The 14,989-nt window shown below is 36.4% G+C and overlaps 1 protein-coding gene across 9 annotated transcripts in view; it reads right to left on the bottom strand.

Moving 5' to 3' along the window:
• PRKAA1 (protein kinase AMP-activated catalytic subunit alpha 1) overlaps positions 1 to 14,989 on the bottom strand; it is a 36,060-nt gene that overhangs the window by 7,932 nt on the left and 13,139 nt on the right. For 7 of the 9 annotated variants that reach the window (XM_025436302.3, XM_025436305.3, XM_049109303.1 and 4 more), the window contains 6 exons: positions 10,337 to 10,478; positions 8,612 to 8,705; positions 8,085 to 8,129; positions 4,858 to 5,002; positions 3,453 to 3,540; positions 305 to 529 (listed from right to left, as the gene is read on the bottom strand). In XM_025436302.3, the coding sequence (XP_025292087.1) occupies positions 305 to 529; positions 3,453 to 3,540; positions 4,858 to 5,002; positions 8,085 to 8,129; positions 8,612 to 8,705; positions 10,337 to 10,478 (739 nt within the window). The remainder of the gene's footprint in view (positions 1 to 304; positions 530 to 3,452; positions 3,541 to 4,857; positions 5,003 to 8,084; positions 8,130 to 8,611; positions 8,706 to 10,336; positions 10,479 to 14,989) is intronic. The other 2 variants (XM_025436304.3, XM_049109304.1) reach the window with 2 other exon arrangements.

The following is a 14,989-nucleotide window of genomic DNA, read 5'->3' as shown; positions in this document are numbered from 1 at the left end:
TCCCAACAGGGTCCTTTTTATTCCACATTACCTACCTTTTCATATTTAAAAACTAATATTCACTGTTCCAATTTCAAAAGAAAGATGCATAAGTAAAAAGTGAAAGCCCTCCCTACTACTAATCTTCCTTCCCTAAGGTAGCTAGTTTAGTATTTTTAAATACTAAAATAAAATAAATATGCCTATGTACTATATTTTTAACATAAAAATGGCATTACATTGTATATACTGTCCAACTATTTTTTTCACTTAACTTGTATCGTTGAAACTATTAGATCTGATAATCTCCAAGTTGCATTATTACCTGATATCTTTGATTGTGGCCCTCTTCATGGGATCCACCTGGAGCATATGTTTCAAAAGGCTAATCACAGATGGATTTAAATACTGAGGGGTATAAAAGATCCCATCACATATCTTCTTAAAAAGAGTTGGCACATGATCATCATCAAATGGAAGGGTTCCACATAATAAAGCATAGAGAATAACCCCACTGCTCCATATATCTACCTCTGGACCTGCATACAATCTGTAACAGGAAATACCAATCAATTAAATAATTAGTAACTTGAGAGTTGATCAATTAATAAAAAATTTTAAGTATGGATACTTCATAAAGAATTATTACAATATGGTTTCTATAGTCACTGCTACATACTACACATAAAGATTCTATACTAATTCTATCAGTATTATCTTTGAAAACAAAAGTCAAAAATTTTTTTAAGTTTAGACTATAGCTAAACTTCTGTTCTTACTACCTTACCATGGTCCTCATAACATCAATTAAGAATTTTCTCTAGTGGGACACCTGGGTGGCTCAGCGGTTGAGCACCTGCCCCTGGCTCAGGGCGTGATCTGCGGTCTCAGGATCGAGTCCCACATCAGGCTCCCTGCCTGGAGCCTGCTTCTCCCTCTGCCTACGTCTCTGCCTTTCTCTCTGTGCCTTTCATGAATAAATAAATAAATAAAATCTTTAAAAAAAAAAAAAAGAATTTTTCTTTAGTGACGAATTCTAAACCCACTCTCTCCCAATAACCCGAAACCTCCTACCAAGGCAAAAAGGGCCTGGGGCTGTGGAAGAAAACCAAGCTGACTGGTTCACAGAAGAGTCTACACTGGTATTTACAATACACTGTAGCCAACTGACTTAACTAATTGCAGACTATTAGATCAAAGTCTGGCTTTGGGGAAAGGAGGTCTATAAACTGATCAAATAAATTGTTGAACTGATCCATAGATACTGCTTTGAGTACAAGTTCCCACTCATCCAGACCTCACAGAAAGACCTTATCCAAACTGGAAAAGTAGACTTCAGTAATGGCCCATGTATATATGCATATTTAGAATACAATTATTTTCTTTATTCAATTAACACTGTTGCTGGGACTTGAATTATTTTTTTCTAAAAGAATTTACATGATACAAATGAAATTATTTTTTGAACATTAAGCTGATATAAAAAGATGATATGAATCTTGATAAATTTAAAATCAGATACTTAAAACTGGAGCACCTGCGTAAGTTAAGCATCTACCTTCAGCTCAGGTCATGATCCCAGGGTCCTGGGATGGAGCCCTGAGTCCAGGCTCCCTGCTGGGCAGGGAGTCTGCTTCTCTGTCTCCCTCTGCCCCTCTCCCTGCTCATGCTTGCACGCTCTCTCTCTCTCTCAAATAAATAAAATCTTTTAAAACAATAAATAAAATTAGATACTTCTGCCTTATCCATTGCCATACCCAAATATAATTTCTCTAAGCAGGCAGGCAAGCAAGCTTATGAAAACACTATATATTTCTGCATTCTGAATTAGGATGTGAAACATTCAAACAAAGAAACATGGTTTGAGTGTAAAGTTATTAAAAGTTAATTACAGAAACTAGTAAACTTAATAGTCTATTTTTAATTTCAGTAGTAAAGTGAAGAACAGTCTAAAAAATTAAATTTTCCTGCCATCTAAACTATTCGAAGAGCTGCACTATACAAAGATCCTCATGTTCTCAATGCTGCCAGTCAGTAAATTGAGAGGTTAGAATTCTTATAAAACTTTAGTCTCTAGAAGATGTAAAAAATGAAAAATTCAAAATAAATGAGTCTGAAGATTTTATCATACTTCAGTCCAATTCCCCAAGACATCTTATCACAAACAGAGCTACTACAAAATGCCTTTCTATCAGATGCCTGGGTGGCTCCATTGGTTAAGCGTCTGACTCTTGATTTTGAATCATGAGGGTCATGATCCCAGGGTTCTGGGATCAGGCTCTGTCTGTGCTCAGCAAGGAGTCTGCTTGAGGATCTCTCCCTCTCCTGCCCACCCTCAACTTGTGCGCACGCTATGCCCTCCCTCTATATAAAATAAATTGTTTTTTAAAAATGCCTTCTTTCTGAAAAATCAAAGATACACATTACACTTTTTTTTTTTAAGATTTTTTATTTATTCATTAGAGAGAGAGAGAGCATGCACAAGCAGGGTAGAGGCAGAGGGAAAGGAAGAAGCAAACTCCCTGCTGAGCTGGGAGCCTGATGGGCTCAATCCCAGAACTTGGAGATCATGACCTGAGCTGAAGGCAGATGCTTACCCATCTGAGCCATCCAGGTGCCCCTCACACATTACACTTTTAACTCTTCATTTAAGTAAACCATTTCTAACTAGTAGGTATTTCTATATTCAAGTTTTTAATGTCTGACTTTTAAAACTTGCTAGTTTTAGGGATATCTAGATGGCTCAGTCTGCTGAGCATCCAACTCTTGATTCTGGCTTAGGTCACAATCCTGGGGTCCTGAGATTGAGCCCCGCATTGGACTCTAAACTCTGCAGGGAATTTGCTAGGGATTCTCTCTCCTTCTCCCCCGGGTCCCCTACCCCCTTGCACACACATACATGCATGCTCTAAAATAAATATGAATCTTAAAAAAAAAAAAAAAAAACTTGCTAGTTTTAAACTTTCAATTTCTTCTACAGGGGGAAAAAAGTAAAAAGTATTCTCATCTAACTACTTTAAATACAGTATTGACTTGCAATCCAATATTCTCTTCCATAAATGGAATCCTTAATTCTTACTTATGTTTTATTCCTAAAACATAAACATTTTCTGGATAAGGAAAGAATAAGACTTACATGTCTTTCCTTTCACTAAAATTTATTTATTTATTTTTAAGATTTTATTTATTCATGAGAGACACACACACAGAGAGAGAGAGAGAGGGAGAGAGAGAGAGAGGGGCAGAGACACAGGCAGAGGGAGAAGTAGGCTCCATGCAAGGGAGCCCGATGTGGGACTCGATCCCGGGTCTCGAGGATCACGCCCTGAGCTGAAGGCGGCGCTAAACCGCTGAGCCACCCGGGCTGCCCATCCTTTCACTAGAATTTAATATGACACTCCAGACAGACAAAATCTAAGAGAAACAGGCAATTATAAATGTACTGGGGTGGAAGAATGGGTGTCAAATACTACCTTCCTGAAATTACTTCTGGTGCAGCATAGTTGGGTGAGCCACAACTTGTTCTTAAAAATTCACCATCTGACATCATGTTTGAAAGACCTGAAAATGCACAAAATCAACTATTCAAGATTTCCCAAGGACAAAAACAAAACCCTATTGAACAGTAAAACTGAGTTTGCATTAAAGTGATAAATCATCATTTTGTCCTTTGCTTCAACAAATTCCGTCTTTACTGTTTCCAAATATTTTGCCATTATACCCTAAAACTTGTAATGTTTCAGCATTTAAAATAAGTGCATTATTAGAATTTAATGAGTATAAAGATATTGGTCATTCTGCTTACTAGAATAAACTTGGCATATTTAAACTTATTAATACAGAAATTACTAGGAAAAAAATGTACAACAGATGAGTATAAGAATTAAAATTCAAAGTTTCTGTTAACCCCCGTTAACCCCTGTTCTGATTCTTTAAAAAACAAAAAAACAGTAACTCTGAATATCAAAGTTCCCTCATAATTTTACTCCATAAAGAAATCTCTGCCTCCTCAAAAATGCACTAGGTAAACCAGTTCCTGGCTGGTTCAGGTGCTAGCAAGCAGCTCTTGATCTCTGGATTGTGAGTTCAAGCCCCAGGTTGGGTATAGAGATTATTTAAAAATAAAATCTTAAAAAAAAAAAAAAAAAAATCATCATCATGACAACTGATATGGAAGTCAAATAAGTCAGTTACAACAACAATAGCAGCAGCAGCAGCAACAAATCAATAGCTCAGAGCTGACTGGCACTGTTCAATGAATCTCTATAAATTATAATACATATATTCAAAACTGAGGAAAATAGTTATACCAATCTCCTCTGATTTGAACTGAAGCTAAGCAAAAGAGAGTTGCAGAGATTCATTTTCTTAGATATAATAATGTCAATGGCAATTTATATAGGAAATAAAGGAAAAATTCAAATTTTTGACAAAATAATGATCCTCAAAGCTGAAATTATGCTTTTCTATCATTTAAAATATTTCAATTTTTTTAAAATAATTTTGTTCATATAATTAACCATCTGGCTTTCAGAGCTCGAACAACTCCATTCCAGTCTTTCTTTTTGCCCTATACTTGATCAAAAAAACACACTGGAAATAAGGTTGCTACCTTCTCTTTCACAAATAAGGCTCTACCAAATGACGCTTCTAAGGCTGCCAACTTAAATTATTTACCTACTATCATAAAACTCAATTTAAAGGCATAAAACTAAGAAGAGAATTCCTTATCTCTCCTCTTTGTAAGCTCATAGACAAAATGGTGAGGATACACTATTTTGGGATACTCAATCCATTGCACAGAAGTAAAGGTTATCTGAAAAATGCTATTGATGTTCATTAAACATAATATGTGAAACTATAAAAAAATCTCCTTACCAAAATCAGCTATCTTTGCATTCATGTGTGCATCAAGCAAGACATTTTCAGGTTTCAAATCTCTATGGACCACCATATGCCTGTGACAGTAATCCACACCAGAAAGGATCTGTTGAAACAGACGCCGACTTTCTTTTTCATCCAGCTAAGAAAAGTAGAGAAGCATTTTAAAGGTTTGTTTTTCAGAAGAAATTCTTCTACCTACAATTCTCCAACCTATAAGACAGTCAAAATCCACGAAACCTTCAAATGAACCTCATCCTGAAATACTTTTGAAACACGGAGAAGATGGATATACAGAGCATGAATTGCTAAGAGGATCTTGGAACCCAAATCAGTAACTCAACTTTCTGTTATCACTCTTGTGACTACATTGTAATAGCTTGCTTTCCTATTTCATGAGCTATTCCAAATAGTTTCAATTTCTACTTGAAACTAGATGTGTTTTCTCCTATAAATCGGAAATGTTTAATCCTTCATTCCTTTAACAAATATTTATTGAGCATCTTCAATGTGCCATGCAGTTTCAGACACTCGAGATACAACAATGAAGAAAACAAAGGCGCTACTCTAGTTGATGAAAATAGACAATAAAGAAATAAGTATCACATCAAGGAGTATTCTGAAGAAAAATACAGCAGAATAAGGGCACAGAGAATTATGTTGGGGTGGATGATACTATTTTAGACTATACGAGGAAATAACAGTCAAGATTGTTAACAAATTAGCAAGCAATCAAATTATATGTCCTGAAATACAGTTTAGTTTTAAAAGAAAAACCTTAATTCATCTGTTTTATAAAATATAAAAAGCATGCGTCTCTAGTCTGTTTCCTGAAAAAAGCGATCTTAAGTAGCAACTAATATTTTAAAAAATTTTTAAAACTCCTCACTCAAAAAAAAAAAAAAACTCCTCCTCATCCCATTTATCCATATGTTCTTATTTTATGATTTCTTCCCAAAAGTAAGCCATCACTTGGATGAGCCTGCACCAAGAAGTCACATTTAATAAACAGCCTATTAATTCTCTAGGCAAAGGATTCTAATATGCATTCTTTAACAGAGGCCAAAAATTAGCATTCTAAAACCAGACTTCTATACTTCACATAGCATGGACAATCTGGAAGGAAAGATAAACTAGTAATTTATTTTGAAACCAAAATTAAAACTACTGAAGTACTATTAGATACTCTTCCTCTAGAGAAAATAACAATGTGTTAGCAATCTCACTTAATTCTAGAAAAAATGTAGGTTCACTTTTTTAATATAACTTTATATCAAATATACTAAATGAAAGAAAAGAATGTGTCCTAAATGTGAAAGAAAACTGATTAAACAAAATGTAATAGGAAATTAAACAGGCTACAAAAATGAAAATTATACTGTACTGACAAATACAGTACAAAAGATGAAGGATGGGAAGTCTACAAAAGATTAGAAAAGTTAAAGCATATTTCCAGTTAAACATGGCAGACTGAACCTTTTGTCACCACACTGAAACATCACTAAAATGACATTAGATATAAAGACAAAAAGAACAAGAGAAGTGACAGTAGTAATCAAGAGGAGTTCATGGGCATTAGGGAGGGCAATTGGTTTAATAAGCACTGGGTTTCATATGCAACTGATGAATCACTAAAGTCTACATCTGAAACTAGTAATACACTATATGTTAACTAAACTGCATTTAAATAAAAAATTAAATAAAAAAAGAGGAATCTCCAAACTGCAGAATGGATGAACAATAATTAGATTTCACCAGAGAGACCAGAAACCTAAGCCCACAGGGGTGGAAACCAATAATAAACTAGCCTGCACACAGAACCCTGGAAAAGCTTAGAAGCCTTGGGAATTTGCAAGGGAGAAATGAGAGGAGGACTAAAAACAGGACAATTGGTAAAGTAAGAATTTCTAAACTCATGCCTAATGGGGGATAAGACCCATGGTGATTTACTTTTGAGGAAAGCTGAACCAGCTCTGTTCTCAAGGACACCAACACAGGGATGAGGCATCAGAAGGAAAACACAAAGGTTAAGTGGAAGTCAGCATACTTGCAGGCCTCTTCCCAATTCAGCACTCAGAGTACTGACAGCTAAGCTAATACCCTCAAAGAAATTGGAAGGTTTCTTCTGGAGCAACTTTCTGATCTAAGGGAAAATACTTGAAATTATGGACATTTGGTATACCCTAATAAAATGGACAGATCCCTACCTATTCAACCAATGGGAAGGCCCATCCATCAAGAACTTCCACCTACATAAGTTTGGCTTTAGTACCTTACTTATTAAGAGCTATGTACAAAAGACAAAGACCAATAAAACAGAGCAAAGAAGGTACAGTAACAATGCAGGAAACAGACGAGTAAAAAAAAAAAAAAAAAAAAAAAAGAACTACAATTGCTGACTCTTAACTGCAGAGAACAAACTAATGGTAACCAGAGGGGAGGTGAGTGGAGGGATGTGAAATGGTGCTGGGGATGAAAAGTACACTTATCATGACAAGCACAGAATCGCTGAATCACTATATTATACACATGAAACTAATATAATATTGTTTGTTAACTACACTGGAATTAACATTAAAAGCTTAAAAAAAAAACTTATCCTCAGACAGATAAGGTTACTGTATCTGTAGAGTAGAACTGGCTATTTAAAAAAGAATATTTCAGAAAACAAGAAAGATCTTTGAAATAGAAAATATGACAGCTGAAATGTTAATATGCAATAGGTAAAAACTGAAGAAAACTCCCATAATGTAAAGTAAAATAACCAAGATATGACAAATGGAAAAGATAGGAAAACGAGATACCAATTCAACTTGTGCCTGTTTCCATTTTTCCAGGCATAACATGGTGGTGGGAGGAAGGGTTAATGAATAGGGAAGTAGAATTCCTAAAAATTGAAATGAACCATGTTAAAAAATGGTAAAATCAAAATTAACTTGGTTATTTAATGAGCTTGATTTTGATGAAAGTAAACAGATATGCTATATAGAACAAATGAATGAATGATATAAAGAACTTTAGACTGGGAGGGAAAAAGTGACTTCTTATTGCTAGATAACAGCTCTTCTAGAAAGAGGTTTTAGCATACCATATAACCTGGGTCTGAGAAAAAAATATGGGCAGGGGAGGTCAGTGTTCACTTTCTGTGTCTGCAACTTAAGATACTGTTCCAAATGCCTTCTAAAGTTCCTTCCAACTCTAAATTCTTTAAGTCTAATTCCTACCTCCTTCATGAAGCCTGTTCTTACTACTCCAGGTACATCAGATTTCTGAAACCAAAAAATGAATGCAATTTAAATGTGACTAGGGTTGACTAGCAAGGCCTAGATCTTTAAGTATTAATATATTTTGCAGGGATTACATATATATACTTCAAGATATATGTTACAAGTATTTGTATACCCTAAAAGCATGAGTTGGAGGATCATGAGTTCTGGGGTCTGGGTCTCAATCCAATTCCGTCATTAATAAATCACGTGACCTTGAGTAAACATATAAACTGTGAGTCTCAGCTTCCACATCTGTGTAAGCAGGCTAAGGAAATAATCTTTAAGGTCTTTTCTAACTCTAAAGAGTTATGATTCTAGACAAATGTGATTCTATGATTCTTCACATTCTCAGAAAATACTGAGCAACCAGGGAACTGGTTATTAAGTAGACCTCTTAACAAAATTGCTTTCTGACATCTTGAAGCTAGTAAGGAATAAGGGGAGTTACAAAATATATACAGGATTAAATCAGAACAGCTTACCCTTCCATTTTTACAGATATAATCAAATAGCTCTCCTCCTGAGACATATTCCATCACCATGAAAATATCAGATGGTGTACTGATGACCTGGTACCTGGTGAGAGAAAACATTATCTACCAATATTAAAACATGTATATTCATTCATTCAGAAAATATTTACTAAGCGCCTATAATATACCAGGCACTGTGCTAGAAGCTGGCAAAACTGCAGGGAACAAAACAAATTCTCTGCCTTCATGGAGTTCATGTTCCAGGAGCCAGGAAACAGACACTAAATAAATAAGCAATATCTCAGGTGGTGGAACATGCTATGAAGAAAAATAAAGCAAACTAAGGGGAATCTCTCATACAGGGTGCTTAAGGAAGTACTCTCTGATAAAAGTAACATTTGAGCAGAACCTGATAGAAGGGAACAAACCATACTATGATCTAGGAAGAAGGTGAACCAGGCAGTGAGAACAGCAAGTGCAAAGGCCCTGAGGTAGAAGCCTGCCTGGTATGTTTGAGGAATGGTAAGAAGGCTAGAGCGAAGAGAACTGGCAGAGAGAAACAGGATGTACAGTCAAAGAGGTAACTGGAGACCAGAGGACAGAGAACCTTACAAGCCAGGATGAGGCTTTGGCTTCTACTCTAAGGGAAATGCAAAGCTATTGAAGGTTTTAAGCAAAGTAGTCATGTGGGGTCTGATCTATTAAAAGGGAAGGGTAACTTTAATTTACAGCAGCAATATGAAGAACTGACTGGGATGGTAAAGGTGGAAGCAAGAGGCTACTGCAGAGTCCATGACAGAGATGACAGTGGCTCACAATATACTGATGGCAATGAAGGAATTGAGAAACACTCAGATCCTAAATGTATTTTGAAGAGATGGAATGGATGATAGGAACATAGAGAAAAACCTACATTTCTGCCCTGAGGAACCGGATATTAACTCAAGAGGGTGAGAACTGTGTGAAGAGCAGGTTTGGGGGACGGTAACAGAATGTTCAGTTCTGGCATCCGAATGGAGATGTAAAGTAGGCAGTGGGTGCATAGAAATGGAATTCAGGGAAGAGGTATGAAAGCAGGAGATGTGTATTTACGCGTCATCAGCATCCAAATGTACCTTAAAACCATGGCACCTCAGCAAATGAGAAGCGGTGAGAGTGAAAAATTTTGAGCCAGCCAGTTAAATATAAAACCCTAAGCAGTTTGAACTGAGCCCACATCAGAAAACTGATCAATAAGTTTAAATGCAGACCCTACAACTGGCAACTACAAGATAACCATAATACTGTTTTCTGAATACTGGATTCCTGAAATTCTATCTTTTGTTATTTGTTTTAGCAGATATAAGCAGCTTGGGGAAAAACCCTTTCTACTGCCTTGCTATTGCATTTAGTGAGGCTAAATGACATCATGTGGAATTTGAAGGTGAAGACTTCTTACTAGCCCATCACTGTTGGTTCTACAGCAACAGAAGCATAGGTTATCTATCAGATGGCATGTCCAAAAGACAAGAATGAATGAGAAAGTTAACAGCTGATAAGCACAAGGGCAAAACGTGGACAGAGGTTTAAGTGACCATGAATGAGGTTTAGATAAATACATCAACAGGCAGAAATTTTAAAACCTTGAGGGATGATTCAAGAAATGTCAGTTATCTTTCTCACTTGTCAGATTAAGCAGGTTAATAAAAATGATTTAAAAGTGGTATGACTATATTTAATATAATCGGATCTTACAGTTTAATTATATGAGGATGCCTGAAAAGCTTGAGGTTCTGAATTTCTCTGCGGATTTTTCCTACCACATCAAGGCTTCGAATCTTCTGTCGATTGAGTATCTTCACAGCAACTTTATGCCCAGTCAATTCATGTTTGCCAACTGTAAGAGAAATAATTTTAACAAATTAGTGCCAGGCTTGATTAATAACATTTTAGATATAGTCAAAGAGTAGTAATCTTCACATTCTCAGAAAATACTGAGCAAATTTAAGTTCCTTTCAGTTCTGCTTGATTTGCCCCTAAATGTTATTTACGTCTTCAAGAGTGATTAAGCGGGAGAATACATAAGAAACTGCTAACAGTGGTTTCTTCCAGAAAGGAAAACTGGAAAGCTAACAGAGAGAAAAAGAAAAGAGACTTTCTTTTTGCTGTACCTTTTTTGCCCTTTTAAATTCTTATTTTTTAGTTCTTAAATTATCACACATACAAACTGAACTTAAAAAAAAAAACTGAACTATTTTTTTTGGTGAATAATTCTCTGGATCTTAACACATAGAAAATGATAAAACCACCATTAGAATCAAATACAGAACAGTTCCATCATCCCAAAAAATTCCCTCATATTACAGACACACTTCCCCTACCTATAGATAGCCCTTTGAGCCTTTCAAGTTTCAGTTCAGGAACATGCAATTTCTATTTTAAATTTTAAAAAATTAAGTGATTTTCTTTAAATTTTGAATGCTATGCCTAGATAATCAATGATGATTAGTCTCCAAAAAATTAGCTTTTATTTACCCTTTCTCTAGAACCTACTGGAGAATATATATTCTATTAAAATCAGACAAATAAACCAAGAAAGATAATCTCCAGTGAAGAAGGGATCCAGTGTAGGACAAAAACGAAAAGAATCCCCAATATGGTAATGAGGCAAAGTCCTAGGTAACAGATGAGCAGAAGGCAACAAATCCAGACAGAAATGCGATGGAAGATTCAAGACAGTTGAGGGAAGGGGAGACTGATAAATTATCTTACAGGTTTGAAAGTACAGAATATTGTATTGAAGAGATTTTACAGAGGTATTTGAAGATATGGGAAATTTAGTCTCCAGTTCAAGGAAAACTAAGCAAATAGAAAAAACAAGGTAATTTAATAACTCCAAGAAAAATTATAAACAAAACAGTCACAGTATTGGCCTGGCAAATAGTTTTTACACAGTCACAATTATGCAATGCTAAGTATGGATTTTTTTAAGTATGATATAATTATATGAGAAGAATGAAGATGTAGAGGAAAAGGTATAAGGGAACTGAAATCCTTATATACCATAATAGAAAGTCAACAACAACAAAATCTGTCAATAAGAATTAAGAAATAGCTTGTATGCATGCATAGATCAATTAGAAGTATGGAGGTTAAAAAAAAAAAAACTAGAGCTAACTACAGAAGAAATTAATAGAAAGTTAGAGTAAGGAATTCGGTTTTATAAATATACTTCTTAGTACTATTTGACTTTTTGAAATACATATGTATGCTTTTCTTTTTAATTTTTAAATAAGTGACTTAGGATTTTAGCTTTTTAGGGGAAAAAAATGTTCTCTTCTAAATTAGAACACAGTTTGTAAGACCAATAGGTGAGAGCAATCTTGGCAATCTTGGTAATTACCAGCGGGAAAGCAAAGGTAATGATAAATAAGAAATCCCTTCTTATTTATGTTTGTTAGATACCGAATTGTGTCTTCCCCAAAATTCTTATGTTGAAACCCTAACCCTGGTCTCAGAATGTGACAGTATTTGGAGATAGGGTGTTTAAAGAAGTGACTGTTAAAATGAAACCGTTTTGGTTGTCCTACTACACCCGGACTCCCGGTATCCTTCTAAGAGGAAATCTGGACACAAAGGCAGCAGGGGTACATGCAGGGGTACATGTGAGGACACAGGGAGGAAGCAGCCATCTGCGAGCTAAAGGAGAGAGACCTTAGAAGGCATCAACCCTACTGAAACCTTGATCTCAACCTTTTAGCCTCCAGACTGTGAGAAAATATCTCTTGTTAAAACCATTCAATCTGTGTATTTTGTTATGGCAGCCCTTAGCAGATTAATGCTATACTTCTTATTATTTCCAAGTAGAAAACTCAACATTGATATTTTAAACTTTTTTTTTTTTTAAAGATTTTATTTAGGGCAGCCCAGGTGGCTCAGCGGTCTAGCGCCGCCTTCTGCCCAGGGCATGATCCTGGGGACCCGGGATCGAGTCCCACGTCGGGCTCCCTGCGTGGAGCCTGATACAGGACTCAATCCCAGAGACCCGGGATCATGCCCTGAACCGAAGGCAGAGCCTCAACCACTGAGCTACCCAGGCGTCCCTAAACTTCTTTTTAAAACATTATTTTAAACAAAGATTTTTCCCTCATTATTCCAATCTAAATAGGATTTTTTGCTTGATCTGGGATTTGGGATGGAGCTGAGCCTGCCCACCCTTTAAAAACTCTGAAGGATTATGAACCACTGCAGGCTGTTAAACGGGGGAGCAACAAGATAATTATCTTTCTAAAAGACAAGACTCATTGCTCTTCACTTAATATGTGCTCTTGATGATTTAATAATAAAAGCACAGAATTTTAAAACTAAAGAGAACTCTACAGATCATCGGGTCCAGTGGTTTTCAACAGTTCAACATTTTCCCCCCACCAGCTACCCAAGACAGTGAGTGATGAGCTCTTCTGCCCACCACACCCCCTGCAGTTGAGAGGGGCAGGGGATGGGGTAGTTCCTCATTACTTTGAATGTTTTAAAGCATTTGCTGCTTTTCTTAAATGTTTTACTTATTAATATTAAATCCAAGGTTAGGTTATACAGATATTTCATATTTGGAGAAAAAAGTCTTTGTTAAAGTAGGAATCTAAGAAAAGTGCTTAAGTCAGTGTAAGTCTCAATCCTTTTCAAAAATACAATTTACTATCTAAGTTCACCTCCCATTTTGTCCAGGTTCTTTGACCTGCACAATACCTCTATAATGCAAGTCTTTCCAGGAACTGAGCAAATGTGTAACTGCGACATAGTCTACCTTAACCCAAAGCATTATCACAGAATCAAAAACGCCAGTTCTAAACTACTGCAATATAAATGCAATCTCAAAATTTTCTTATAACCACTGTTTGTAGAGCTCAACTAATTTCAAAACCATCCATGGCTAAGAAATTATAGAAGTTTCCTGAAAGACAAGAGGCTAAGAATGCACTGGAAAAACTTCCATCAAAAACTCATAAAATTCTTCTGCATGTGGATGTCCAATTTTCCCAGCACCATTTATTGAAGAGACTGTCTATCTTCCAGTGGATAGTCTTTCTCCTTTGTCGAATATTAGTTGCCCATAAAGATCAGGGTCCACTTCTGGATTCTCTATTCTATTCCATTGATCTGTGTGTCTGTTTTTGTGCCAGTACCACACTGTCTTGATGACCACAGCTTTGTAGTACAACCTGAAATCTGGCATTGTGATGCCCCCAGCTATGGTTTTCTTTTTTAAAATTCCCCTGGCTATTCGGGGTCTTTTCTGATTCCACACAAATCTTAAAATAATTTGTTCTCTCTGAAGAAAGTCCATGGTATTTTGATAGGGATTGCATTAAACGTGTAAATTGCCCTGGATAACACTGACATTTTCACAATATTAATTCTTCCAATCCATGAGCATGGAATATTTTTCCATCTCTTTGTGTCCTCCTCAATTTCTATCAGAAGTGTTCTATAGTTTTGAGGGTATAGATCCTTTACCTCTTTGGTCAGGTTTATTCCTAGGTATCTTATGCTTTTGGGCGCAATTGTAAATGGGATTGACTCCTTAATTTCTCTTTTTTTCAGTCTCATTGTTAGTGTATAGAAATGCCACTGACTTCTGGGCATTGATTTTGTATCCTACCACGCTGCCGAATTGCTGTATGAGTTCTAGCAATCTTGGGGTGGAGTCTTTTGGGTTTTCTATGTAGAGTATCATGTCATCGGCGAAGAGGGAGAGTTTGACTTCTTTGCCAATTTGAATGCTTTTTTTATTATTTTTTAAATTTATTTATGATAGGCACACAATGAGAGAGAGAGAGAGAGAGAGAGAGGCAGAGACACAGGCAGAGGTAGAAGCAGGCTCCATGTACCGGGAGCCCAACGTGGGATTCGATCCCGGGTCTCCAGGATCACGCCCTGGGCCAAAGGCAGGCACTAAACCGCTGTGCCACCCAGGGATCCCTTGAACGCCTTTCATGTCTTTTTGTTGCCTGATTGCTGAGGCTAGGACTTCTAGTACTATGTTGAATAGCAGTGGTGAGAGTGGACATCCCTGTCTTGTTCCTGATCTTAGGGGAAAAGCTCCCAGTGCTTCCCTATTGAGAATGATATTTGCTGTGGGCTTTTCGTAGATGGCTTTTAAGATGTTGAGGAATGTTCCCTCTATCCCTACACTCTGAAGAGTTTTGATCAGGAATGGATGCTGTATTTTGTCAAATGCTTTCTCTGCATCTATTGAGAGGATCATATCGTTCTTGTTTTTTCTCTTGCTGATATGATGAATCACACTGATTGCTTTACAAGTGTTGAACCAGCCTTGCATCCCAGGGATAAATCCTACTTGGTCATGGTGAATAATCTTAATGTACTGTTGGATCCTATTGGCTAGTA

This window comes from Canis lupus, chromosome 4 (genome assembly GCF_003254725.2).
Source record: "Canis lupus dingo isolate Sandy chromosome 4, ASM325472v2, whole genome shotgun sequence".
Taxonomy (NCBI): domain Eukaryota; kingdom Metazoa; phylum Chordata; class Mammalia; order Carnivora; family Canidae; genus Canis; species Canis lupus.
This window is presented reverse-complemented; position numbering and strand designations above follow the sequence as displayed.